Raw genomic sequence first — 24,664 nt, forward strand, 5'->3', positions numbered from 1 at the left:
TAAAACAAAAATCTTCAAGTAGTCCTAACATAAATATAATTGCAAATTATTACTACTATCTGCACATTGCTCTTTTAAATATTGACACTGAAATCAGATCTTTAGACCTGGAAAGGTCCTCAAGAGATGCTCTGGTATCCAGTTCCCTGGCTCAAGGCAGCTAAATTATCCCAACTCATGTTTGAGACAACTCAAGGCCTACAGAGGTAATGGGACCCGGAGATGGGAAAAGGGAGGAAGGGGGTTGTGGTGATGATTGGTAAAAGAGCCATTCATCCATTTATTCTGCACCTATTGTGTGCCAAGTACTTTTTAGGCACTTTAGTCAGCAATGAGCAAACAGATAAAAATACCTGTCCATTCTATTTGAGAGAGAAATAGATAAGAAAAAAACAAATAAGTAAATACATGTAATATGTCAATTTATTAGTACTATGCCGAAATATAAAGGAGGGAAGAGAGCTGGGGTATATCATCATTGGGGGGTTGGAGGTACAGTTTGCAATGAGGTGAATAAGGAAGCTCTCGTTGAGGTGCCATTGAACAAAGACTGGAAGAAGATGAGGGAGTAATAATGAAGCTACCAAGAAGAATGTTTCAAGCAGAAGGAACATCAAATGTAAAGGTCCTGAGGCAGCAGAACATCCAGTATGTTTGAGGGAAAGCAAGGGCACCAGTGTGGCTGAAATGGAACGAATGAGACGGAGAGTAGCAGAAATGGGGCAAGATCATTGGCCTCATAGGCTAGTGTAAGGACTTTTGGCTTTACTCTGATGAGAAATCATCAAAGGGTTTTGAGCAGAAGAGAGATGTGATCTAACTTTTTCATTCAAAAGGACAATCTGACTGTTGTGTTGAGAGGAGATGAGGGAAGTCACAGTAGAAGCAGGGAGACCAGTTAGGATGCTATTGCAGTAACATCTCAGGGTGAGAGATGGTAGTGGCTTGGATCAGGGAGGTAATGGCGAAGCTTGTGAGAAGTGGCCAGGTTCAGCATAGATTTCTGAAGATAGAGTCAACAGGATTGACTCAATCCATTCATGGTTTCTAAGTGGGAATCTTCAACCATGTTAAACCCAAAGAACACTAATTATGGGAATTTTAGACATGGTACAGAACTGATGGGCAAGACTTGGGTGTGCTCAGTAGTTTACTGATGAATTATTAAAAGCATGCCCTGGACTTTACCCTGCATATTAAGTGAAATTTCAGCTTATTTTAAACACTGTTTACTTCCGTAGCAATTTCTTATGGTTCATAAATATTGTTTGTAGATTTTGTTTCATATACATCGTTCTTTGTTCTCAATGCCTACATTTTTTTCAAGGTAGAAAATGTTGTTAGCCCAAATAAATCGAGATTCTCAGGGAATGACAGAGTTTCCTGGAGGAGGAATGGAGGCTCAGCATGTTACCTTGTGCCTGACAGAGGCAGTAACTGTGGCAGGTGAGCAATCTTACTTGAAGGGATCATGTGGGTTTGGAAATATTTATCTTAAGGGAAAATGAAAACTTACAATACTGTTTACTTTGTTCCTCCTCCTTTAGCTAAAGTCAACACAAAGCTAAGCCTTTTTATGAGCATTTTTACCCTGGTATGGATGCTGGTATAGTAGGGTGTAGAAATATTTTTTGTAAATGCTATAAGAAATCCCATTTGAGTCTAAGTTAAGCAATCTGCCTTTTGACTAATTTTTATTTCTAAAAAAATTAACTTAAACAGCACACACATATGATAGTTATCTAAAGAAAATAACTATTTTTTTTATAATAGATGGTGACAATTTAGAAAATATGGAAGGTGTAAGCCTGCAAGCAGTAACACTTGCAGATGGTTCTACTGCTTATATACAACACAATTCTAAAGGTATGTGCCTCATATACAGCCCATTGGTTATTACCAGCAATTCATAACCTCAGAGTTGGAACACCTAACAGTTATACCCCTTCCCAGTCCCTCCTACAGACACTGTACTACATATGGTAGTAATTTCAGTTTAACTTAAATTTTGTTTTGATAATTTGAGGACACCTTTTGAGATATTTGGAAGATACTCTGGGGTATCAGAATTAGTGAGGAAAAGGGGAGGGGGTAGTGTCCCTGACTTATTTTTAGTAAGACCTTTCTCACTTTTTCCCTTTAAATTATTATTTAATGTTTTTACAAAATATGCGTAAAAGTAGACATTTGGTTTTGCTTTTATAACATTGTTTCTAAATCAGTGTTTACTTTGCTCCAAGAAATAGCCTAGTTCTCAAATTCCTTGTTTTTTCGGAAAGCTACTGAGCATATGTATACATAGTCAAGGGACTTGTAGCCCCCAGGGATGAGAATGACAGCTCGCCTCGCGTGCACTGATACATCTTTCTATCTTCCCAGTTTCAACTTCGCTGGGGTCAGGGTCACGATTCCTAAGTGGCTCTGAAAGGTATATAGAGGTTTGACTCATGTAGCTTGCTCAGATGAGCCACTCTTCCTCTTGAACTTGTCTAATTGAAAATCGGAGGGGAGAAAGGATGGCTGAGGGAGGATTTTCTGCTTTCTGTAGGATCACTGGATGTGTTATTGAATTGCCTCAGAACATTGAGGGAAGAATCAAGATGAACATGATCTTAAGTAGTGTATGTTTTTATAGTTGATATCATTTTGAAATTGTATAAAGTTTAAAATTTTTGCTTGTGCTAATTTATTGCCTTAAATCTTTTGTTCTAGATGGAAAACTCATAGATGGTCAGGTCATTCAGTTGGAGGATGGTTCTGCTGCCTATGTTCAACATGTACCCATACCTAAAAGTAGTAAGTATTTGATATTTACTTACCCTTCTGATTCTCATACTTCAGTATTTGCTGCCTCCAACTGCCTCTTACTACTTAAACTTAGTCCTGATCTCTAGTCCTCCTTCTGAAAGGGGAGATAGGTAGATGTCAAAGAGAGGATCTAAAGACCATTTTAACTTAATTGAGATTTTCTCTCAAAGGTAATGGAAAAGAAGTTACTAGACTGCACTCTGGAGATAAATGGGCAACAGTTCTAAGTGAATATTTCTATTATTTGAGATAAATCCTACACGCCTTCTCATTTTCTTTTTTTCCCTTCTTTCAATTCTCCTATCCCCTGGTAAATATTCCTAAAACAGGTATTCTAATATCTTTTTACCTTTAAACACTTATTCAGAGCAGCTTTGCTGAAATTATTTAAATGTTGAAGGATCCATAAAGCAAGTATAGGTTTGTATGATGTGTTTAATGGTTTATTGACTCTGTTGTTGCTGAGTTATCAGAATATGCTTGGAAAATATGGGATCTAAATGTAAACATTGTTTTTGAGCAGGGGACAGTTTGCGTTTAGAGGATGGGCAAGCAGTGCAGTTAGAAGATGGAACTACAGCATTTATTCACCATACCTCCAAAGGTAAATTAGCTTTGAACATTTGAATAAAATAAGGGAGAGGTAGGGTGTGGGAAAAATAAGACCTGCCTTTAGTTGCAGAAATGCTGCTGTCATGTAAAAGAAGGATTATGCTTGTTCTCTCAAATATAGGATGGTAGATTTTGGCACAGTCTAAGGGAAAACTTTATAATAATTTGAGTTGTCCAGTAACAGGTTGAAATAGCAAACCCCTGGTCCTTGGAAGACTTCAACTAGAGGCTGCTTTTAAAATATGAAATTAAACATTTGTAAGTTAAATTGTTGATTTTTTTTCTTCCTTTTAAATATAATGTCTTTAGCAAGGTCCTTTGCCCCTTGTGTTGGTCTTTAAAACTAAATAAAAATTTTAAAACTATCTGAAGCAAATATGGCAAAATGTTCATGTTTATTAGCTTTGTGTAGGGAGGATCAGGGGTTTGAGGTGGAATGCATAGGAGCAATGAGCACAGCTCTGTAGTCAGACTATCTGGGTTCAAATCTGGGTCTGCTGTCTTTTAGCTGTGTGCCCTTGAGCAAATTATTTAACCTTTTCGTGCTTCAATTTCATCATCTGAAATGAGGATTATGTAAGTATCCACATCATAGGGTAGTTGTGAAGACAAAATGTACAAACATGTAGAGCACTTGGAACAATATTTGTCACATAGTAAATGCTCAATAAATATTAGCTATTGTTACTACTTTATAAAATACTTTATTATAGAATGAGTGTAAATGTTTTAAAAGACTAGTTGTGAAACCAAAGGAAGAAATTTTTTTTAATTTAGAATATTTGAATTTGTAAATAAATTTATTTAAAGTTGAGAAAAAGTAAACTGAAAATTTTTTTTCTTTAGCAGTGGGAGTTGATCACAGGTTCACTGTAATTGGCTAGATTTATTATTTCACAATGCTGTATGTTTCTTAGTATGGTTATTTAGAAGGGGGAAAAAACCATGGAGTCATAATGACATGAGTTCAGATCCTGGTTTCTCTGCATACTGATTTTTTTTAGTACTTTTTTAAAAAAATAAATTTATTGATTGATTGCTGCGTTGGGTCTTCGTTGCTGCATGCGGGCTTTCTCTAGTTTTGGCGAGCGGGAGTACTCTTCGTTGCGGTGCGCGGACTTCACATTGCGGTGTCTTGTTGCGGAGCACAGGCTCTAGGCGCGCAGGCTTCAGTAGTTGTGGCACACAGGCCTCAGTAGTTGTGGCTCACGGGCTCTAGAGTGCAGGCTTAGAAGTTGTGGCGCACGGGCTTAGTTGCTCCGCGGCATGTGGGATCTTCTCGGACCAGGGCTCAAACCCATGTCCCCTGCATTGGCAGGCAGATTCTTAACCACTGCGCCACCAGGGAAGCCCTGCATACTGATTTTGACTGTTAATTGTTAGTTTTTTTTATTTCCTGGGTCCTAAGGAAAGTGACTTTACTTCCTCAAGCCTCAGTTTCCCATTCGTACAATAAGGTGGTAAATGTACCTGCCTCACAGAATCATTGTGAGGATTGAATGAAATAACACACATAAAGCACATGGGCCCTGCTCATAGTAAATATTCGATAAAAGTTCATTCCCTTCTTCCTTTAAATATGTAACTGTTTATCAGACTACCTTTAATTTAATGCCATTCTCTTCTACTCCCTCAGATAGTTATGACCAGAGTGCATTACAGGCAGTTCAGCTGGAAGACGGCACCACAGCTTACATCCACCATGCAGTGCAAGTCCCACAGTCTGACACCATCTTGGCAATTCAGGCTGATGGGACAGTGGCAGGTCTACACACTGGGGATGCCACGATCGATCCCGACACCATCAGTGCTTTGGAACAGTATGCAGCAAAGGTACACAGCATTTTGCAATGTGAAGAACATCCCAGATACAGCTTCTTTATCTTTCACTAAAAGAAAAGAAAGCAAAAAAGAAGAAACTAGGAATTCAAAGTCATAATCAGACAGCATCAAGGAGAAGATCAGCATTTATCTTAAAAGAAGTGAAGGGTAGAAAGAAACATTTGAAGACAAAAAAAGGAATGGAGTAAAAGCTTATAGAAGAGAAATGGGTGGCAGGTAATTCACAAAAAGATATACTCAAGGATGAGTGCCAGAAAAGAAACAATGAGGTATAGATGGAACTGCTTATGAATTATAAAGTAGAAACTAGAGTTTGGAAAAGGTGAAGGAAAATCTCAAGTTTTACATCAAAAGGGCTGTGTTTTTTTTCCTGCATTGAAATTATATCATTTATATAATTTAAAAGGTTTTTCCCCCATTTTTTATAATGGAAATTTTCAAATATACACGGAAATAAATGATAATGTACCCATGTACTTATCTCCCAGCCTAAACAGTTATCAATATGTGAAATTTTTTTAAGCTTTATTTTATTCCTATAGGTGTCCATTGATGGAAGTGAAAGCATAACAGGTTCAGGAATGATTGGAGAAAATGAGCAAGAGAAAAAAATGCAGGTATGTAAGGCTACTTTTTTATATTAGAATCTCTTTCTCTTAGCATTTCTGGGCCCTTCTAGGGATGAAAGCAAGAACTCACTACCTCCCTAGGAATATCTTACCAATTCAGAAAAACAGTGTGTGCATTAGGCAGCAGCTTTCTCAGATTACCTCCTCAGGTCTCAGAATTCATTATATGGATGAAAGTGGCACTAAAGAAATAGAAATATCACAGAAATCCAGATGAAGCTTGTGTTCTGGAGTGCAACGCAGTTTTGGAGACCAGGCGGTCTTCTGTCTGCCCCACGCTTGGCAGTTTGTGGATCCTTTTTCTGGGCCTTCACCCTTACTGTGACTGACTAACCCTTGCTACTTTGGTTTTTATATGTTTTTGTTTCTTCTGTTTACAACTGATTCCCTCCATACTTCCCTTTTCAACTTCTGGAGAGAAGGTCCAGTCTAGCTAATTGTCATTGTTCCTTCTGGGCAAAGCTGTTTTTACCGCTTCTACCAGACTCCTTCCTGGGCTGCAGATGGCCACGGGTTGGCTGCCCTTGATTCAGATGCTCACCTTGGGTCCAGTCCTTGGCTATCCCTTACCCAAATAACAGCCTAGAGCTGCAGAGTCTCGCCAAGGTTTGTAGTTAAGTACAGAGTAGTCACAGATGCATTCTAGGAGATCTACAAGTCAAAATTCAAGACTCTGTTATGAATTATGTGTTTTTGTGTTTGTTTGAGGGGTTGGTGTTTGTGTGGGTGGATGTTCTTGGAGCTTATATAATCACTGTAGTATATTACTGCTTTAATGCTGCTCCTTTTTTTCTCAGCAGTTATCTCTAGTATTTGGCTGACTGCTCCCTCATAGTTTTTTGCAGTCTTCCAAGTGTTTTATCATATTTAACTCCTAAAGTTATTGCTCAGGGCAACACTTTTTAACTTGAGCATTAGCATCACCACTTAATGCCATTGAGTAGTACTGTTGGGAGTTATCTAGAAGATTTTATATTTATAATAATAATAAATAATAAAAGAAATCACTCATAAAAATTTGATGCTTTTAAACATTGCTGGATAGCCAGTATTTCTATTTATCACTGAAGTGATGCCATGAAGTAGCAGTAATATAAACACAGTTTGTAATTCATTAAGCCCACCAGCTTTGAAACTACGTGATTCTTGGCAAAATTTTCAAGTCTTTGAATTCATAAAATGAGACTTTAATATTTTTTATACTGCAGTATGTCAAATCCATCTAAGTCAAACTCTACTAAAATGCAAACACAGTGTAAATATATACAAGAGATGTAGGTCAGTGCCTTGGAGTGGCCCAATAGGGTTCTGTCTCTTATTTGTGACTAACAATTAAGTTTTTAAATAATAGAATATTTTTAAAGAAAGACAGTTGTAACTACACTTGTAATAAACTAGAATAGGTCTTACAAAAAATGAGTGAATTTACCATTGGTCCGTATAACATTATACTATTAGCATAAAATTCTGTTATGATCAATAATTAATTTCTGAACCCAGAAACATACTAGGAATTCAGAACTGCTGAAACAATGTCATAAAAAGCACGCTTACTCTTTATCTGCAGACATATAACCATTTGGTGTTTGTGCCAGTAGACAAAGAAAATGAAGAAAGTTGAATAGGATTTTTGTTCTGACTGTAGCTTTTTCTCCTTTTCCCTTTGTACCTCTCCCTTACAGACTAGATCTGTGCTGTCCAAAATGTTGTCACTACTGAGCACTTGAAATGTGACTAGTCAGAATTGGCATGTGCCGTGAGTGTAAAATACATACCAGAGTTCAAAGACTTACAATGAAAAGAAGAATGTAAAATATCTCATTAATAATGCCTCCTGTTGATTACATGTTGAAATGATAATATTTTGGACATACTGGGTAAAATAATTACTGAAATTAATTTCACCTGTTTCTTTTTCCTTTTTTAAATGTAGTTACTAGAACATTTTAAATTATATATGTGGGGACTTCCCTAGTGGTGCAGTGGTTAAGAATCCGCCTGCCGGTGCAGGGGACACAGGTTCCATCCCTGGGAAGATCTCACATGCCGCGGAGCAGCTAAGCCCGTGCACCACAACTACTGAAGCCCACGTGCCTAGAGCCCGTGCTCCACAACAAGAGAAACCACCTCAATGAGAAGTCCGCGCACCACAACGAAGAGTAGCCGCTGCTCGCCGCAGCTAGAGAAAGCCCGCGCGCAGCAACGAAGACCCACCACGGCCAAAAAAAAAAATTATATATGTGGCTTGTATTTGTGACTCATATTTCTCTTCATTAAGTGCTAGACCAGAACTTCCTGAATCTTCTATCCTCCAAAACAATTGAGTACCATAGTTGAGGTTGAGGACCCAATACATGGTATTAAAAGGTCAAAATATCCCAAAAGAACTGCTGCAAATAAGCAGGACCTGTAACGTCTTGGTTTGTCTCTTAGTACTCATCCTACTTCTGCCAGAGTTGCTTAAGAAGTTGTAACTCTGTGTCTGGCTGAACTTTAAAGTAAAGAGGTCTATACCTAATGCGATAGATTTTTTTACAGTCTTGTTTCAAAGCTTTAGATTTTTTTTCATTGTGATGCTTACAGTTTAGAGCTTTTTCTTTCATCTATAATAGAAGCATACTAGTTGTGCTGCTGAGCTGATCTCTTACTTGAAACCAGATTTCATAGAACAAGAAAGACCTAGAGTATCTAAAACATAATGCGCTCGTGGGAAGGCAATTTTGCCCCCTAGGGGACATTTGGCAGTGTCTGAAGACAAGTTTGGTCGTCACAATTGGGGACATCTACTGGGTAGATGTCCTGCAAGGCATAGGACAGCCCCACTACAACAAAGAATTATTATGTTCAAAATGTCAGTAGTACCGAATTTGAAAACACTCATTTGAAGTACTCTGTTTAAGGATGCCCATGTGTTCAGTTGTAAGAACCATAAGGATGATGGGATGTGTGTGTTTCAGGGAGGCTATGACGGTTGTCATTGCCCTCCAGCTACACCACCCTTAGTTAAGCAGAACAGCGTGCTATTAAAGTAACATGTAATTTGTAATAAAAACCTCTCAGTCGAGCTTCCATTCTGCTATGTAGTATCTGTGTGACTGTGGGCAAATTATTTAATTTCTCTGGATCTGAGACTTATTAGCTAAATGCGAACAATAATCATTGCCTTACCTATCTCGTGGGGTTATGAAAACCAAATGAGAGTTTCATTTGATTAATATTTTAGGTAACACATGAGAATGTAATTTGTAAATGTGTTAGCATCATGCAGCATTGTTGATGCTTTACATGTTCTGTTAGAATCCAAGGCCCTTTTTCATGGTTTCCATTAGTTTTGACTTCATTAAAAACTAATTTTATTTACATTGCAGATCAAAGTCCTTTGGCTTGGCAGTTTTTTTAAAATAAATTTATTTTTATTTATTTATTTTTGGCTGCATTGGGTCTTCGTTGCTGCGCGGGCTTTCTCTAGTTGTGGTGAGCGGGTGCTACTCTTGGTCGCAGTGCACGTGCTTCTCGTTGTGGTGGCTTCTCTTGTTGCGGAGCACGGGCTGTAGGTGCATGGGCTCAGTAGTTGTGGCTCGCGGGCTCTGGAGCTCAGGCTCAGTAGTTGTGGTGCACAGGCTTAGTTGCTCCATGGCATGTGGGATCTTCCCGGACCAGGGCTTGAACCCGTGTCCCCTGCATTGGCAGGCGATTTTTAACCACTGCGCCACCAGGGAAATCCCAGAGTCATTTTTGAGCCAAGTATGACACTCTGCACAGATAGGATGTAGCAGCACCATCACCACATGCCCACAGAGTAGAAAGTCATTCTTCAATTTTCATGGTATCTCAATTTCTAAAATAGGTCATAATCTTTAAAAAAACCTCTAACATCAGTGCAATTGTTTAAAGTCTTGTGTTGAGTTCCAGAGAAGTGATCTTCTACTTAACACTATATAAGTATAGACTAGGATCATATGGATTGTAATGTCTCCCACAGGCGACTCAAATGACCTAACCCCTGCTTTTCCATTGCTTTTGAAATTGAAAATGATTTTTACATTGTTTAAACATATGTCCTAAAATACATATATACATTATAAAATATATATATATGTATATATACACTTAATGCCCTGGAGTATGTCAAGGAACACCTGCATATAATGCATTGATGAATGCTCCCTGGCTTGACTTTTCTAGAGTGGGAATCGACCTGTGAGCGCTGACTATGCCCCCTTGTGGATCTCCTTTTGACTTCTTCCAGAGCTGCTGACTTCAGCCATGGAACAGAATTAACCTAACTGGCTCAGCATGATAGAATCTTCATAAAATGATGACCTGAGTCTGGAAAACCACATTACAGTTTTATCTTTTCTATCCTGAAAATTGTAACTTCATCTACTTTATTTCTGTATAAATAATTTAAATCATACTTTTTGTTTCATCTAGATTGTCTTACAAGGACATGCAACAAGAGTAACTGCTAAGTCTCAACAGAGCGGAGAGAAGGCCTTTCGATGTGGCTATGACGGGTGTGGAAAATTATATACAACAGCTCATCATCTTAAGGTATATATGAAGGAAAGGCTGTGTCTAGTTATGAGAATATCTAGGGCATTAAACGCCAACATAATGTATTTGCAGTATTCAAACACCATTGTTCTCCCCCACCTATCAAGATACAAATACCCTCATATACAAAAGCCTATGCAGACTGGGCCCGTGAGCCACAATTACTGAGCCTGCGCGTCTGGAGCCTGTGCTCCGCAGCAAGACAGGCCGCGATAGTGAGAGGCCCGCGCACCGCGATGAAGAGTGGCCCCTGCTTGCCACAACTAGAGAAAGCCCTCGCACAGAAACGAAGACCCAACACAGCCATAAATAAATTAAAAAAAAAAAAGCCTATGCAGCTTTTAGAAACTGAACTCTTTGAGGGCTTGGACTATGCTTTCTTCATTTCTGGCTCCCTCATGTCCAGCATACTACGTGGCACATGATAGGTACTCTACATATTTGAATACATTTTTCTCAGATGTGAAATTTATGTAATTACATGGGAGATGTATGTGTAATTATTCCGTTAACAGTGATTTGCTGAAATGTAGCAAAAGTTGGTGTTAGTTTGTCCTGTCTGTCAAATACATAGGCCAAGTATTTTGATTGCAGCTAAACACAACATACCATGACCCATAAAAATAATAGCTAACATTTATTGAATAACTTACAATGTGTCAGGAAGTGTGCATTTAGCATATTTGGAATAACAGCCCTAGAGCCCATCTCCACTACTTATCAGTGTGTACATGTTACTTGACCTCTTAAGTACCTCATTTTCCTTATCTATAATATTGGATGATAAAAGTACCTCCCTCAACGGTGGTTGTGAGAATTAAGTTAGTTAATTCTGTACATGTAAAGTACTGAAGAGAATGGCCTGGCATGTGGTAAAGGTTCAGTAAATGTTGGCCATTGTCATGAGTATTCATTTGTCACAGCAGCCCTCTATCGTAGGTACTATTATGTCCCCACTTTACAGAGAGGACTTTGAGGCTGAGAGAAGGCAAGTGCCATGGCCACACCACTAGTCAGCAGTGAAGCCTTGCCTCAGATTGAGGCCCCTCTGCCAGCAGCCTCCATACTCGTAGCCTTATGTTGTGCAGCGTCTCCCTGTACTCCTACGTCTCACCAGGTACATGTTCCATTCAAACACCTTTGACCACTCTAGAAAAACTCAAACCTCCAGTATTCCTGTTCCTTATTTATTATTTTTTAATTTATATATATATATATATTTTTTTTTTTTTTTGGCTGCCTTGGGTCTCCATTGCTGCACACGGGCTTTCTCTAGTTGCGGCGAGTGGGCTTCTCATTGTGGTGGCTTCTCTTGTTACGGAGCATGGGCTCTAGGCGTGTGGGCTTCAGTAGTTGCAGCACGTGGGCTCAGCAGTTGTGGCACGCAAGCTTCAGTAGTTGTGACTCACGGGCTCTAGAGTGCAGGCTCAGTAGTTGTGGTGCACGGGCTTAGTTGCTTCGTGTCATGTGGGATCTTCCCGGACCAGGGATGGAAGCCGTGTCCCCTGCATTGGCAGGCGGATTCTTAACCACTGCGCCACCAGGGAAGTCCCCTGTTCCTTATTTAAAATGAGTACTTCTTAACATACAACATTTGGTCTATATTGAGAATTACTGACCTGTAGTTTTTGAGAAAAGAAAAGTTATATTTTGATTTTCAAAAATAACATACAAGCAACAAAATAATTCAGCAGTGGGGAAATAAAAAAGGTCTCTGTGGAGACCATCCACCTGTGGAGTGCCTCAAGGAAATAAACTCATGCCTGTGTTTTAATAACAGGTGCATGAGCGATCACACACAGGAGACCGGCCTTATCAGTGTGAGCATGCAGGCTGTGGGAAAGCATTTGCAACAGGTAAAAACATGAATTTTCTTTGTTTCTTGGTTCCACTTGGGGGTCAAGCAGAGACGGGTCAGAGGCAGGAACTGACCCCTTGCCTTGGTCTGAATTAGTGGGCACACAGTGACTAGTTTTCCAGTCTCTCCCTTACTGCCTTTTGTCCTGCTTGCTCTGTTCTCTCTCTGTGTTCTCATTTTGCTCCTCAGACCTGTTTCTGCCTACTGTGTTTGTTATTTCACTCCACACTCTTTCTTTTAGCAGGAAAAACAAAAGTCGAGCATTAAAGCTGACACAGAGTTTAACATTAGGACAGACCTTAGGGGGTACCATGGGAAACAGGGGCTTAGCAGTGGGATGGGTCCTGCCCAGGTACACATCCAAGAGGGCCAGGACTGTTGCCAGGCCTCCTGACTTCACCCTATTCCTCATTCCATGTCTCGATTCTTTTTGGTTTTGTTTCTCAGGATTTTTTCTTTTTTATTATGAAAATTTACAAACATTTATATAAATGAAAAATAATGTTATAGTATACCACCATAAACAGTTCAGCATGCATATCAGTAACTAACATTTTCAATATTTGTTTACATTTCTTTTTTGAGGTAAAATTTACATACAGTTTACTGTACAAATATTAATTGTAACATTCTATAAGTTTTTCCTGTATTCATCCATTTATTCATTTATTTTTTTAAAATTTTATTGGAGTATAGTTGATTTACAGTGTTGTGATAGTTTCAGGTGTACAGCAAAGTGAATCAGTTATACATATTCATATATCCACTCTCCCCTTTTTTTTTTTAGATTCTTTTCCCATATAGGCCATTACAGAGTATTGAGTAGAGTTCCCTATGCTATACAGCAGGTTCTTATTAGTTATTTTATATATAGTAGTGTGTATATGTCAGTCTGAGTCTCCCAATTTATCCCTCCCACCCCCCGCTTATCCCCTGGTAACCATAAGTTTGTTTTCTATATCGTGACTCTACTTCTGTTTTGTAAATAAGTTCATTTGTACCCTTTTTTTTAGATTCCACATATAAGCAATATCATACGATATTTGTCTTTCTGTGTCTGACTTCACTCAGTATGGCAATCTCTAGGTCCATCCATGTTCCTGCACATGGCATTATTTTGTTCTTTTTTATGGCTGAGTAATATTCCATTGTATATATGTACACATCTTCTTTATCCATTCCTCTGTTGATGGACGTTTAGGTTGCTTCCATATCCTGGCTATTGTAAATAGTGCTGTAGTGAACATTGGGGTGCATGTATCTTTTTGAATTATGGTTTTCTCCGGGTATCATGTCTCGATTCTTCTTCAAGATTTTGGGGTATGAGTTGTAAACATCTAATAAGATTGGGGCACTTTAAAAAAAGAAGCACACAATCTCTTCTAGACAGAGATGAAACTATTGAATTTTCAGCAGGACAGTCCTGAGTTGTCATACTCTTGTACCTTTTTAATAGTTATTCTGTTGTGTTTGCCTAGTATTATATCCTTGGTGTTTACTATATTTTTCAATAACTTAATCTCAATGGGCATGCTTAGAGGGGTCTTGTGTAATTAAATTTCTTTTAAATTTTTCTTAAAGGTTATGGATTAAAAAGTCATGTCAGAACTCATACAGGAGAAAAGCCATATCGGTGTTCAGAAGATAATTGTACTAAATCTTTCAAAACTTCAGGAGATCTACAAAAACATATCAGAACTCATACAGGTACTGGTGTGAAGAAATGTCAGATCTAGGCCAGGAGTTCTTAATCTGCAGGAAGGGACTTGGGGAAGTAGTTTCTGGAAGCGTTTCAGGAAGTCAACATCAAGGGCTTCTCTTAAACTCCCAAAACTCCATGCAATTTGCCATTCGTGCACGTATGCTTCTTTCCACGATGAAGGCCTGTAACGCTGTTAGATTCTCAAAGGGGTTCATGTTCCAAGAGATTAACAATGGCCCTAGACCACCAACCCTCTCAGTTTTCAGGAATTATCTGAGCAACAGGCTTATTTACCTAGGATTATACATCTACTTAGCCCAACAGAGACCAGAACCTAAGGCACCCAATTCCTTCTCAGTTTAGTAGTGCTTCTGCATTAAGCTGCTTCTAAAAAAAGTGTCTGAACCCCTCACAACCCCACAGAAAGAAAGACTTGTTACTTCCTTGTGATCATCTCCCCTATCCTTAAATTCCTTCTCTCCTTTTCCTAAAGGGTACTTTGTTCTTATCTTCTCTCCCCTCCCCTCCCTTCCTTGTACTTGATTATTTGCAGATTGGTAATATAAAGTTAATTATTTGCTTTGGATCAGAGCTGGAAGAGTTTCAGAAACTGTTGATAAGAGATGCTATTATAAGCTGTTGACTAAGTAGTATAGCATAAGGTCCTTTAGTTTGAGATTTTACTGCAGATGTTTTAAACATAGTGTTATCGCTTTGTCCCCAAATACTTCTAAGTATTCTGAGATAGTTCAGCAGATTTTCATGGAGGATTCTTCCAGTCATTAAAGTTTAACTTTTAGTTCAAATATGATCCCAAATCGGCTTTACTTTACAGTGTTCAGGAACAAAGCTGTAGGTCCCTGCTTCTATTTCATTCGTGCTCTTAGTTTTATCCGTTATATCAGAGGCAAGCGTCTCCAGGCTCCTGAGGATAGTAATATATTCAGCAAGTATTTTTGATTCATATTATGTGTTAGACACTAGATTTTAAAAAGACCAAAAATTCTTTTTCTTCAAGTATTATAGAATAAATAAAGTAGGAGGTAAGCTTTTAGGGGATTCTAGGGTTGTTTTAACTTAATCCTTATTCTTGACTCTATTTTTCTTTTGTATTTCTTTATGATATGTATTTCTTTGTCTTTTTTCAGCTCATTTTTTAATATGCCCTTCTGGGTGATTCCATCTTGGAAAGTCATGTAATCAGTGATGAGTTTTGAATACTATTCAGGTTTTCCTATGTAAATTTAAGTTTGGAGTAGACGATGCTGTTGACAGAAAAAAGAGGAAAAAAAAAAACTCCAAGGGAAGCTCAATACAAAAAGGCTAGAGTCTGAGCATGAATGATCCTAGGCAGAATTGAAGGATAAGACATTTCAATTTTCTGTGTATTTTTGCACCATTTAATGTATTTCCCTTTGTGTTTTCAGGAGAAAGGCCCTTTAAATGTCACTTTGAAGGCTGTGGTCGGTCTTTCACAACATCGAATATCAGAAAAGTGCATATTAGGACACACACAGGAGAAAGACCTTATTACTGCACAGAACCAGGATGTGGGAGGGCATTTGCCAGTGCAACCAATTATAAAAACCATGTGAGGATACACACAGGTAACGGTCTCTAGTTCTTGGTCTTCTGTCTTTCAAGGCTCAGTTGAACTCCTGCCTCTCCTATAAACCATTTACAAGTAATCTCTTCCCTTCTTCCTGCCACTTGGCATGGTAGAAATGGATTATGCAACTTGAAAAAACTTCACCTTAGCATTTTTATATTTATTTATTCAACAGTTATTGACCATCTGCTGTGTGTTCCCCTGCCAGACACCAGAAATACAGAGACAGACAAGATATTGTCCAGGACAGTTGATTTAGGGAGGGATAGTAGACATAATTATTGCAGAGTGTCTATGGATATACATTTTTTAACAGCTTTATTGAGATATAATTCACGTACTGTACAGTTCATCCATTTAAAGTATATGATTCAGTGTTTTTTATTATATTCATAGGGTTGTACCACCATCACCAAAATCCAATTTTAGAACATTTTCATCTCACCTGAAAGAAACTCCATACTTGGTAGCAGTCTTCTCCCACCCTACCCCCGAGCCATAAGCAATTATGGATTTTCCCATTCTGAATATTTCATATAGATGTACAGTATATGGTATTTATTGTCTGGTTTCTTTCCCTTAGCATAATAGTACTGAGGTTCAGCCATGTCATATCAGTAGTTCTTTCCTTTTTAATTACTGACTAGTATTCCTTTACATGAATGCATCAAATTTTATTTATCAATTTACCAGTTATTTTCACTTTTTGGCTATTATGAATAATGCTGGAGTATTCATGTACAGTTTTTTGTGTGGATGTGTGGTGTTTTGTTTTGGCTGCACCACACAGCTCTTGGGATCTTAGTTCCCTTGCCAGGGATTGAACCTGGGCCCTCGGCAGTGAGAACGCAGAGTCCTAACCACTGGACAGCCAGGGAATTCCCTTTTTTTTTTCTTTTTGGATATATGTTTTTATTCCTCTTGGGTATATACCTAGGAGTGGAATTGTTGGATCTTATGATAACTTTGTTTAACATTTTGAGGAACTGCCAAACTGTTTTCCAAAGTGGCTGCAACATTTTACATTCTCACCAGCAATGTATGAGGGTTCCAATTTCTCCACATCCTAGCAAACAGTTGTTATCTCTCTTTTTGATTATAGCCGTCATAGTGTGTGTGAAGTGATATCTACCTCATTGTGCTTTTGATTTGTATTTTCCTAGTGTGCTAATGATGTTGAGCATCTTTTTATGTGCTTATTGGCCATTTGTATGTATTTTGGGGGGAAATGTCTATTCAAATTCTTTGCCCATTTTTTAAATTGGGTTGTCTTTTTTTTTTGTTGGGTTACAAGAATTCTTTATTATATTCTGCATACAAGTCCCTTGTTAGGTATGTGATTTACAGATATTTTCTCCTGTTATTGTGGGGGGTTTTTTTGTTTTTGTTTTTGTTTTAATTTCTTGATGGTGTCATTTGCAGCTCAAAAGTTTTTAATTTTTTTTTTTTTTTGGCCACGCTGCATGGTTTGTGGGATTCCTAGTTCCCCAACCAGGGATCATATCCGGCCCCCTGCAGTGAAAGCGCCGAGTCCTAACCACTGGACTGCCGGGGAATTCCCCAAAACTTAAAAATTTTTTTTTTTAATTGGAGTATAATTGTTTTACAATGTTGTGTTAGTTTCTGCTGTACAATGAAGTGAATCAGCTATATGTATACCTATATCCCCTCCCTCTTGGACCTCCCTCCCACCCTCCCCCATGCCACCCATCTAGGTCGCCACAGAGCACCGAGCTGAGCTTCCTGTGCTTTATAGCACGTTCCTGTTAGCTATCTGTTTTACGCATGGTAGTGTATATATATCAATCCTAGTCTCCCAGTTCGTCCCACCCTCCCCTTAAAACGTTTTAATTTTGATTCTCCACTTTGTGGTTGTATTTTTTTTTATTTGAAGTATGGTTGATTTATAATATTGTGTTAGTTTCAGATGGTTGTATTTTTGATGTGAATGGAAAGGTGAATGAGAGGGAGATTTTTAATATATTGTTTTTATTACTGATATTAAGAGTAAACTTGTGATAATTCAAAATGAAAAGACATTTTTGTAGAATGGAACTTTAGTTGTGCAAGTTAGTCTGCATTCTGCAGACCCCTGGATATCTCTGGAAATGTTTTCGGGCATTTACAACAATCCCTTTCCTTTGAAAATGGTACGTTAACAAGTTTTGAATACTGCTATGGACAGAGGGGAAACCTTAAGAGGATTTAAAGAAAATTTGCTTTTTTAAGAAAAAAATCACTCTGTCAATACCATAGAAAGAAGTTAAAGGGAGATGAGACCATAAGCAAGGAGCCTGATCAAGGGCCATTCGAATATTTGAAGTGAGTGAGATGGAGAAGGATAAAAATGAAATACATTGAAGAGGTATCAGCAAAGGACCTGGTGACCAAGTTAGTCATGAGGAATGAGGAGAACCTATCATTCTGACTTGTGTGATGGATTAGATGATAATGCTAAGATGGGGAAGAGAAGGTTGAGAAGGGAAGATAATAGTGTCGGTTTGCAATATACAGATCTCTGGGTTTCCCTCACACCTGAACTCTCACCATCTGTATATTTGCTGTAATGGTTGGTAAAATTTTTCCTCAAAATTTATTATTCGAATTGAAAACCCACTATAATGAATCTATTTGTACATGCATTTTCCTATAAAAGGAAAAAATTTTAAGTTGCATGTGAGTCTATGTGAGATAACATAGAATACACTGAACTCATATTTCTGATACATTCATACCTTATGCTTACATTGTATATTATACATTATTGCTATCATCTTCCCTACATTATTTGTATGTTTCCTAAGAAAGTGGAAAAGGCTGTGAAAACCTAAGAGGCCTAGAAAAGAAGGCTGTAGGTTAGAAGAAAAATTGTATTTTGCTAATATAATTTGCATTCCTTTATATCTTTAAGATATTTCATTTTAAAATTATAGTACGTTTGTGGTGTAGAAAGAAACAAAATTCCTGTTTGATACTGCACTATCATTGTGTATTACACACAAACATATACCGGCTACTGAGTTCATTGAGTGTTAAATAATTAGATAATTGGTATTTTAAGTGCTTCATATTATGCAGACATTTTTGGTGTGTTGTAACACGGGTGCTTAAGAGCCTTTTTGTGATATTTGGGGAAATTGGCTGGGATTTTTAGATGGGCTGGGAAAACTAATTTTCCCATTTAAAGTAATGGAATATAGACTCATTATCTGAAAGTTAGCGATTCAACATGTTTTATGGACAAATTAGATTCTAATAAGAGGGATGCCTACATTAAGTTTGGCCATACCGATCTTTGGAACATGTAGGTAGAGTAGTGCTTTCAAATGTGGCTGTACATTGAATTCACCTTTTTAAAATAGACTGGCTTCCCAGATCCTATCTGCAAAGACTCTGACATAATTTTATTGAGGTGAGGCCCAGACATCAGTATATATTAAAAACTCTCCAGGTCTTTTATATGCATATATGGTTAAGAATCATTGAAGTAGGGATATCCAGTAGATAGTTATAAATGGTGGTCTGACCCAAGAGGTAGGTCTGGGCTGGAAGAAACGACTGGCTAATGATCATCAAGTCAATAATACCATAAAAGCCCACATTATGCTATAAGTGCAGTGTAAAGATTCAGCTGTGTAAAATGCAGTCCATTTTGGAAGGATGGTCAGATGACCCAGTTGAGACTGTGCAGCTAGCCATTAGGGAGCTCAAAAGTGCAATTCAACTCTATTTATGTCTTCATGAAAAGATGCTCAGCATCACTAATTATCAGGGAAATGCTAATTAAAACCACAATGAGATATCACCTCACACCTGTCAGAATAGCTGTTATCAAAAAGACAGTAAATAACAAGTGTTGGCAAGGATGTGGAGAAGAGAAAATCCTATTGCACTGTTGGTGGAAATGTAAATTGGTACAGCCACTATGGAAAACAGTATGGGGGTTCCTCAAAAAATTAAAAGTAGAACTACCATACGATCCAGCAATTCCACTTCTGGGTATTTTAATGAAGAAAACAAAAACACTAATTCAAAAAGGTATATACACCCCTGTGTTCATTGCAGCATTATTTACAGTAGCCAAGATATGGAAGCAACCTAAGTATCCATTGATAGATGAATGGATAAAGATGTGATACACACAGGGACTTCCCTGGTGGTCCAGTGGCTAAGACTCCATGCTCCCAATGCAGGGGGCCCGGGTTCAATCCCTGGTCAGGGAACTAGATCCCACATGCCTCAACTAAGAGTTTGCATGCCGCAATTAAAGATCCTGCATGCCACAACTAAAAGATCCCACATGCTGCAACTAAAGATCCCACATGCTGCAACTAAAAGATCCCGCATGCCGCAACTAAGACCCGGCGCAGCCAAATAAATAAATATTAAAAAAAAAAAAAAGATGTGATACACATACAATGGAATATTAGCCATAAAAAAGAATGAAATCTTGCCATTTGTGACAACATGGATACCTAGACGGTATTAAGCTAAGTGAAATAAGTCAGACAGAGAAAGACAAATACCATATAATTTCACTTATGTGGAGCTTAAAAATAAAACAGACAAACATAAAACAAAAACAGACACATGGATAGAGAAAACAAACTTGGTAGTTGCCAGAGGGGAGGGGGTTGGGGGATGAGTGAAATAGGCGAGGGAGATTAAGAGGTACAAACTTCCAGGTATAAAATAAATGAGTCATGGGATATACAGCATAGGGAATATAGTCAATAATATTGTAATAACTTGGTATGTTGATAGATGGTAACTAGACTTATCGTGGTGATCATTTCGTAATGTATAAAAATATTGAATCAGTATGCTATACACCTGAAACTAATGTAATATTGTAAGTCAATTATATTTCAATTTAAAAAAGTATAATTTCAAGACAAAAACACAAAACAACCCCCCTCCCACCAAAAATACAAATTCATTTCCATCTTAACTGTGGTTTGGTGCCACCTAGTGCCAGTTTCTGCTCCAGCCTAAATATGAATAGGGCTGGTTCTCTGAGTTGGAATTGCCTGACATTTCCCTGCCTGGCCTTGCCCTTGTCATATCTCCCCCACAACCATTCCGCAAGATAAGAACTTTAACCTGCCCTGCTTTGAGAATGCAGGCTGGGCAAAGGACGGAAGCAATCTCAATTACTAATGTCTAAGACGTATATTACAGATTACATTAGTGATTTTATTATTTGTGGTTGGTTTTACTGTGTTTAGAACCATGGAAGGAGATGGAGTTAACCCAAGAAAGGTGTAAAATGAGAACAGACTGGGATATGCATAAGTATACACACATAAGCACATTTTAGCGATTATATGAGTTCACACCAGTACCTCCAATTCCAGCTCATCTTACAGAGCTCTTTTATTCCCTCATTCCGTATTTGTATGTCCCTTCTTCCATAGTAAGAGCTCTGGCTTCCAACAGCATTGACACATTTATTCATCGCTTAATCCTTTATTACACCTAAAATAGTTTCAGAGTTGTTTTGCCCATAGCACTACAATAAACAAGCCTACCAAGAAGAATTGAAGATTTGTTTGCAGTTTTCCCCACTCCAGCCTAGTCCAAGACTGAGAGCATTAGTCAAACACTGTGTGTATGAGTTACTTTAATTAGTTTATTCTCCCCCCGCTACCCCCCACCCTGGCCCTGGCCCCCATACCCCTTCTAAGTGGTTACAAGTATTCATTTAAACTAAGGTTAGGGGGACTTCGCTGGTGGCGCAGTGCTTAAGAATCTGCCTGCCAATGCAGGGGACACAGGTTTGAGCCCTGGTCCTGGAAGATGCCACATGCCGCGGAGCAGCTAAGCCCGTGCGCCACAACTACTGAGCCTGCGCTGTAGAGCCCGTGCTCCGCAGCAAGAGAAGCCACCACAATGAGAAGCCTGCACACCACAACGAAGAGTAGCCCCCACTCACCGCAGCTAGAGAAAGCCCGAGTGTGCAACGAAGACCCAACGCAGCCAAAAATAAATAAATAAATTTATAAAAGAAAAAAAAACTAGAGTTAGGTTAATTTCTTCCAGTTTGCTCTCAGTGTTAGATTCCCCCCACTACATGTTAACAGTGTCTAGATATTTTATGATATTAAATAATTATTGTTAATTTTGTTATTTAAAAAAAGCATCCATCTTTTATACAATCTGAAATATTTATAGATGAGATAGAATGCTATCTGGAGCTGTTTCAGAATAATCCAGGGTGGGAAGAGGGGGTAGAAATGTGTGGTGAATAAATGAAACTATATTGTCCATGAATTGATAGTTGAAGCTAGATGATTGGTACATGGGGGTTTATTGCACTGTTTCTCTGTACTTTTGTGTATGTTTGAAATTTTCTATAATGAAAAGTTGTAAAAATATATGTACTGCCTACATTGTTCTCAGACTGTTTCATGGAAAAAGAATTACTTTGTATTGAGTTGGTTTTAGTGAATATTTAATAGCTTTTGATTGGATGCAAGAAGTCAACTGAAGTTAATATAAAATGTGTGTCCTTTTAGATTTACTGAAGTGTCCAAACTATGTCTCATAGACTTTTTAGAAAATCTTTGTTTATTGTCCTTATAAAACCCTTAGGGTGGGATTTCCCTGGTGGCACAGTGGTTAAGACTCTGCGCTCCCAGTGCAGGGGGCCTGGTTTCAATCCCTGGTCAGGGAACTAGATCCCACATGCATGCCACAACTAAGAGTTCACATGCCACAGCTAAGGAGCCCGCTTGCCGCAACTAAGGAGCCCTTCTGCCACAACTAAGGAGCCCACGTGCCACAACTAAGACCCGGTGCAACCAAATAAAATAAATAAATAAATATTGGGACTTCCCTGGTAGTGCAGTGGATAAGACTGCGCTCCCAATGCAGGGGGCCTGGGTTCGATATCTGGTCAGGGAACTAGGTCCCACATGCATGCCGCAACTAAAAGTTCGCATGCCACACAACTAAGGAGCCCGCCTGCTGCAACTAAGGAGCCCTGGAGCCCCAACTAAGGAACCCGCCTTCCACAACTAAGACTCGGTGCAACCAAATAAATAAATAAAAATTTTTAGAAAATAAATAAATATTTTTAAAAAAACCCTTAGGGTAAGCTACATTAGTTATACTAATAATTGCATTTATTATTGCCATTATTAGTAAAGTATCACTAATGATATCTAGATTATCTAGTTACAGGTAACAATAACAGTTTCACCAAATCTTAGAGTTAACTGGGCAATAAACATCTCCATCCTTATTTTTCACATCCCTTGAAATTAAGGGGAAAGTGGTATTCAGGCATGGGATGAGACTCAGGGTGCAGACCACCTTTTGAGCCAAGTTGAAACCATAGTTAAGGAGTCTTTTCTTGTGCACTGCCTCCTAGCAGGATAGAAAGGGATTTGACAACTATTTTTGCCACTAGAGGTTCCCCCTCACTGCCCCCTCCCCCACTCCCATCCCCCCCCCCCCAGAAGGTATGGAATGATTATGCCTTCGTAGGTAAAAGTTGATTTTTTTGTATGTGTGTGCTGTTCTTAGGGGAAAAGCCATATGTTTGTACAGTCCCTGGGTGTGACAAAAGGTTCACAGAATATTCCAGTTTGTACAAACATCATGTTGTTCACACTCACTCCAAACCGTACAACTGTAACCACTGTGGGAAGACATACAAGCAGATCTCCACGCTGGCCATGCACAAACGGACAGCTCACAATGACACTGAGCCCATCGAGGAGGAGCAGGAAGCCTTCTTTGAGCCTCCCCCAGGTAAGGGTTTTTTCCAGTATGTCTATGTCTGTGTTTGAAAATCAACAGTTATGAACATAATTTATGACTTAAAGCATTTTCTCAAATCATAAAGTTTTTCAAATAGTCACACAAACATATCATTTACAGCTGTGATAATTGCTATCAAAGAAAGGTGCTTAATGCTCTGGGATATAAGAGGGGAAGTTAGTCTAGTCTCGTAGGTCAGAGAAGGCTCCCCTGAGGAAGTGATTTTTGGAGAGATCTACAGGGTGAATAGGGGTTAACTTGGTGTAGAGTCAGGGATGTGGTGGGTTGGGGGGGTGGTAAACAGGGAGCAAAGGCAAAAGAACATTCCAGATAGAGGGATTGGCACAAGCAAAAAGCCCTGAGGTGGGAGAGAGCAAAGTAAATTGGAGAGACTGAAAGAAGTCTGGCCAGCATGGCACTTCTGCCTGGGAAGGTGGTATGAAATGAGACTGCACGGCAAGGCAGGGGCAGCCTAGACTATTTGGGTGTATTAAGATGTTGGTCTTAATCATAAGAGTGGTGAAGCACTCCCAGATAACTCTTAGTTGATTCATGTGCTATTCAGTAGTGTTGTAGGAGACAAAAACATTCATTTCAATGAGGATAAACTCTTGGAAAAAATATTTTAGAGAATTAGATTCTATGATTTCAGTTAAATAAATCAGCATAGTTAAATAGGTAAAATGAAGTAGGTTTTTCTAAAACAAACAAATAAACAAAAACATATGTTGTCCTGTTTCATTGAGTACCTCCTAAATGGAGTAAGTTTGAAAATTAAAACATCTTTACCCATTCTTAACAACTAGTATTGAAGGGTTGAAAAACATTTAGGTAGGAAAAAAATGGTTGGAGAATAAGGAAAAGAACAGATCATTCACTGTCTACTCAAATAATTCCCTGTAGTTCTAATTTGTCTTTTCAGATATCAGTCATGTGATAGTAAGAAAATAACAATTCCTTCACTCTTTTATTTTTTAATTTTTTTTATTTTTGGCCATGCCACGTGGCTTGTGGGATCTTAGTTCCCTGACCAGGGATTGAACCCGGGTCCCTGGTAGTGAAAGCGCCTAACCACTGGACCACCAGGGAATTCCCCCAAATTCCTTCACTCTTGAATGCTATACTGTTTTCTAGCCAAAGCAGTGTAAGTGTGCATGGTTAGATATTACAACAGCTGCTAAATCGTTGCAATTAGAAAGCAGACTTTCATGATGTCAAACTTAGGTTTAAGACTGTTCCTCTTTTAAGCTTCCTTAATCTCTTCCTTAAATGTTGATATT

The 24,664-nt window shown here is 38.5% G+C and overlaps 1 protein-coding gene across 6 annotated transcripts in view; it reads left to right on the forward strand.

Annotated features, from left to right (window-relative positions):
• The window catches only part of ZNF143 (zinc finger protein 143), a 59,124-nt gene that overhangs the window by 17,628 nt on the left and 16,832 nt on the right, over window positions 1-24,664 (forward strand). For 3 of the 6 annotated variants that reach the window (XM_061202976.1, XM_061202980.1, XM_061202981.1), the window contains exons 2-12: window positions 1,332-1,446; window positions 1,774-1,866; window positions 2,713-2,796; window positions 3,329-3,412; window positions 5,057-5,253; window positions 5,805-5,879; window positions 10,326-10,445; window positions 12,229-12,304; window positions 13,888-14,013; window positions 15,436-15,615; window positions 23,148-23,375. In XM_061202976.1, the coding sequence (XP_061058959.1) occupies window positions 1,332-1,446; window positions 1,774-1,866; window positions 2,713-2,796; window positions 3,329-3,412; window positions 5,057-5,253; window positions 5,805-5,879; window positions 10,326-10,445; window positions 12,229-12,304; window positions 13,888-14,013; window positions 15,436-15,615; window positions 23,148-23,375 (1,378 nt within the window). Of the gene's footprint in view, window positions 1-104; window positions 207-1,327; window positions 1,447-1,773; window positions 1,867-2,712; window positions 2,797-3,328; window positions 3,413-5,056; window positions 5,254-5,804; window positions 5,880-10,325; window positions 10,446-12,228; window positions 12,305-13,887; window positions 14,014-15,435; window positions 15,616-23,147; window positions 23,376-24,664 lie in introns of those variants that run through there. The other 3 variants (XM_061202979.1, XM_061202978.1, XM_061202977.1) reach the window with 3 other exon arrangements.

This window comes from Eubalaena glacialis, chromosome 10 (genome assembly GCF_028564815.1).
Source record: "Eubalaena glacialis isolate mEubGla1 chromosome 10, mEubGla1.1.hap2.+ XY, whole genome shotgun sequence".
In the NCBI taxonomy this organism is placed as follows: Eukaryota; Metazoa; Chordata; class Mammalia; order Artiodactyla; family Balaenidae; genus Eubalaena; species Eubalaena glacialis.